The sequence below is a fragment of the Wolffia australiana genome, chromosome 4 (genome assembly GCF_029677425.1).
Source record: "Wolffia australiana isolate 7733 chromosome 4, ASM2967742v1".
Classification (NCBI taxonomy): domain Eukaryota; kingdom Viridiplantae; phylum Streptophyta; class Magnoliopsida; order Alismatales; family Araceae; genus Wolffia; species Wolffia australiana.
The window spans coordinates 1,164,761-1,166,304 of record NC_135838.1 but is presented as its reverse complement, the minus strand read 5'-3'; the positions used below and the strand labels follow the sequence as shown (position 1 = coordinate 1,166,304).

The window sequence follows — 1,544 nt, the reverse complement described above, 5'->3', positions numbered from 1 at the left end:
GGCCTCGTCGAGCTCCCGGAACTTGTTCCTATCCCCCGTCATGTGGTTGCTTGCACCATTGTCGAGGAACCAACTAGATGTCGGCAATGTGCTGCAGTCGGCCTGGTGCAGCTCTGGTGGCATCTTCTCCTCGTTCAGCAACACCACTACCTGCTCCATCTCCTCTAACACTGCAAGGAGTAGTGCCGGTTCGATGTCTCCGGTCTGCGTGAGGTGGACTTCCTCCGTCTTCTTGGGGGCTTTGCACTGCGTGGAGTAGTGTCCCATTTTGCTGCAATTAAAACAGCGTATTTGACTCTTGTCACGTGCACCACCTCCAGAGCCACCTGAGCCTTGAGCATTCTACTGCTCTCCACAGACACCTCTGCCGTGACCCTGGCTACGACCACGGCCGTCTCGACCACGGTTCTCGCCTCCTGCGGATGCTTTGCCCTTCTGGCTTGATGATGAGTCACCTCCATTTTTCTTCTGCCACGCCTCCCACTCGGCCTGAGTGAAGAGAAGCTGTCCACCGACATTAACACCACCACCGGCTTGGCGTAGGCGTGTGCGTTCATCGAACGCCTTCAACCGGGACAATGCTTCCTCAAACAACATCATGTCGATGTCGCAGAATTGCTCGATGCCGGCGATGACAGGCAGATATCGATCAGGCACGGTGTCTAAGAGCTTTTTCACCAGAGCCGTGTCGTCCAACGTTCCTCCAACGTTGGTGTATCTGACCGACATCGTCGACAGCCTCCCTGCATAATCATCAAGAGATTCGCCATCGATCATCCGCATGGCGTCGAAGTCGCTCTTCAATGCTCGCAGTCGTGCATTCTTGACGCGATCGGCTCCCACGAACCTCGTGCTCAGAGCCTCCCAGATTTCCTTCGACGTCCTCTTCTGTGCCACCTGCATCAGAATGTCCTCCGGAAGTGCTTGGAGTAGGTGCACCTTCGCCTTCCTGTCCAGCTTGATGTCGACGGCAGCATCTGGTGCCGGTTGGACTTCTGTCCAGACGCCCTGGTCCTCCATAATCGCTTGGACCCGTATCGCCCAACTGGTGTAGTGTGACGCCGAGAGTTGCGGGTACTGATACGAGCTCATGCTTCCGCCACCACTGTTGCTACTGCTTGCCGACGGGATCAACGATATCTTCTCCATGAGAGGATTTGAGATTGGCAACCTGGAAGCTCTGATACCAAATGTTGGCCTTCAGCAGAGGATCTCTCTCCTTTCTCAAATTTCTCCCTCGCCTGAGGAGGGTCGCAGACCAATGGAAAAGAAAAAAAAACAAAATTGACTTGTTCTGTGTTCAGGCTATCACTTAAATAGACAAATCAGAATCCCACGATCCTGACTTCGTGCGCTTGGCACGTTTGGAGGAAGACTGGAAAAAATAAACTGATCTCACGATGCCCAAGTCGTGTACCAACGAGTGGGGGGAGGAGTTGCCACGTTTTCCTCCTTTGACCCATTCTAACTGCCACGTCCGGAGCACCGCAGGGCCTTCAAGGGTTTAGTTTCAACAGCCACCATCTTCCCCCATAACGTCGGTC

The 1,544-nt window shown here is 54.1% G+C and overlaps 1 protein-coding gene across 1 annotated transcript; it reads right to left on the bottom strand.

Moving 5' to 3' along the window:
- Positions 1–342: 342 nt before the first annotated feature.
- LOC144701878 (uncharacterized) lies at positions 343–1,149 on the bottom strand. Its single transcript, XM_078573678.1, has one exon. The coding sequence runs from the start codon at positions 1,147–1,149 to the stop codon at positions 343–345; it is 807 nt and encodes a 268-aa protein (XP_078429804.1).
- Positions 1,150–1,544: the final 395 nt, after the last annotated feature.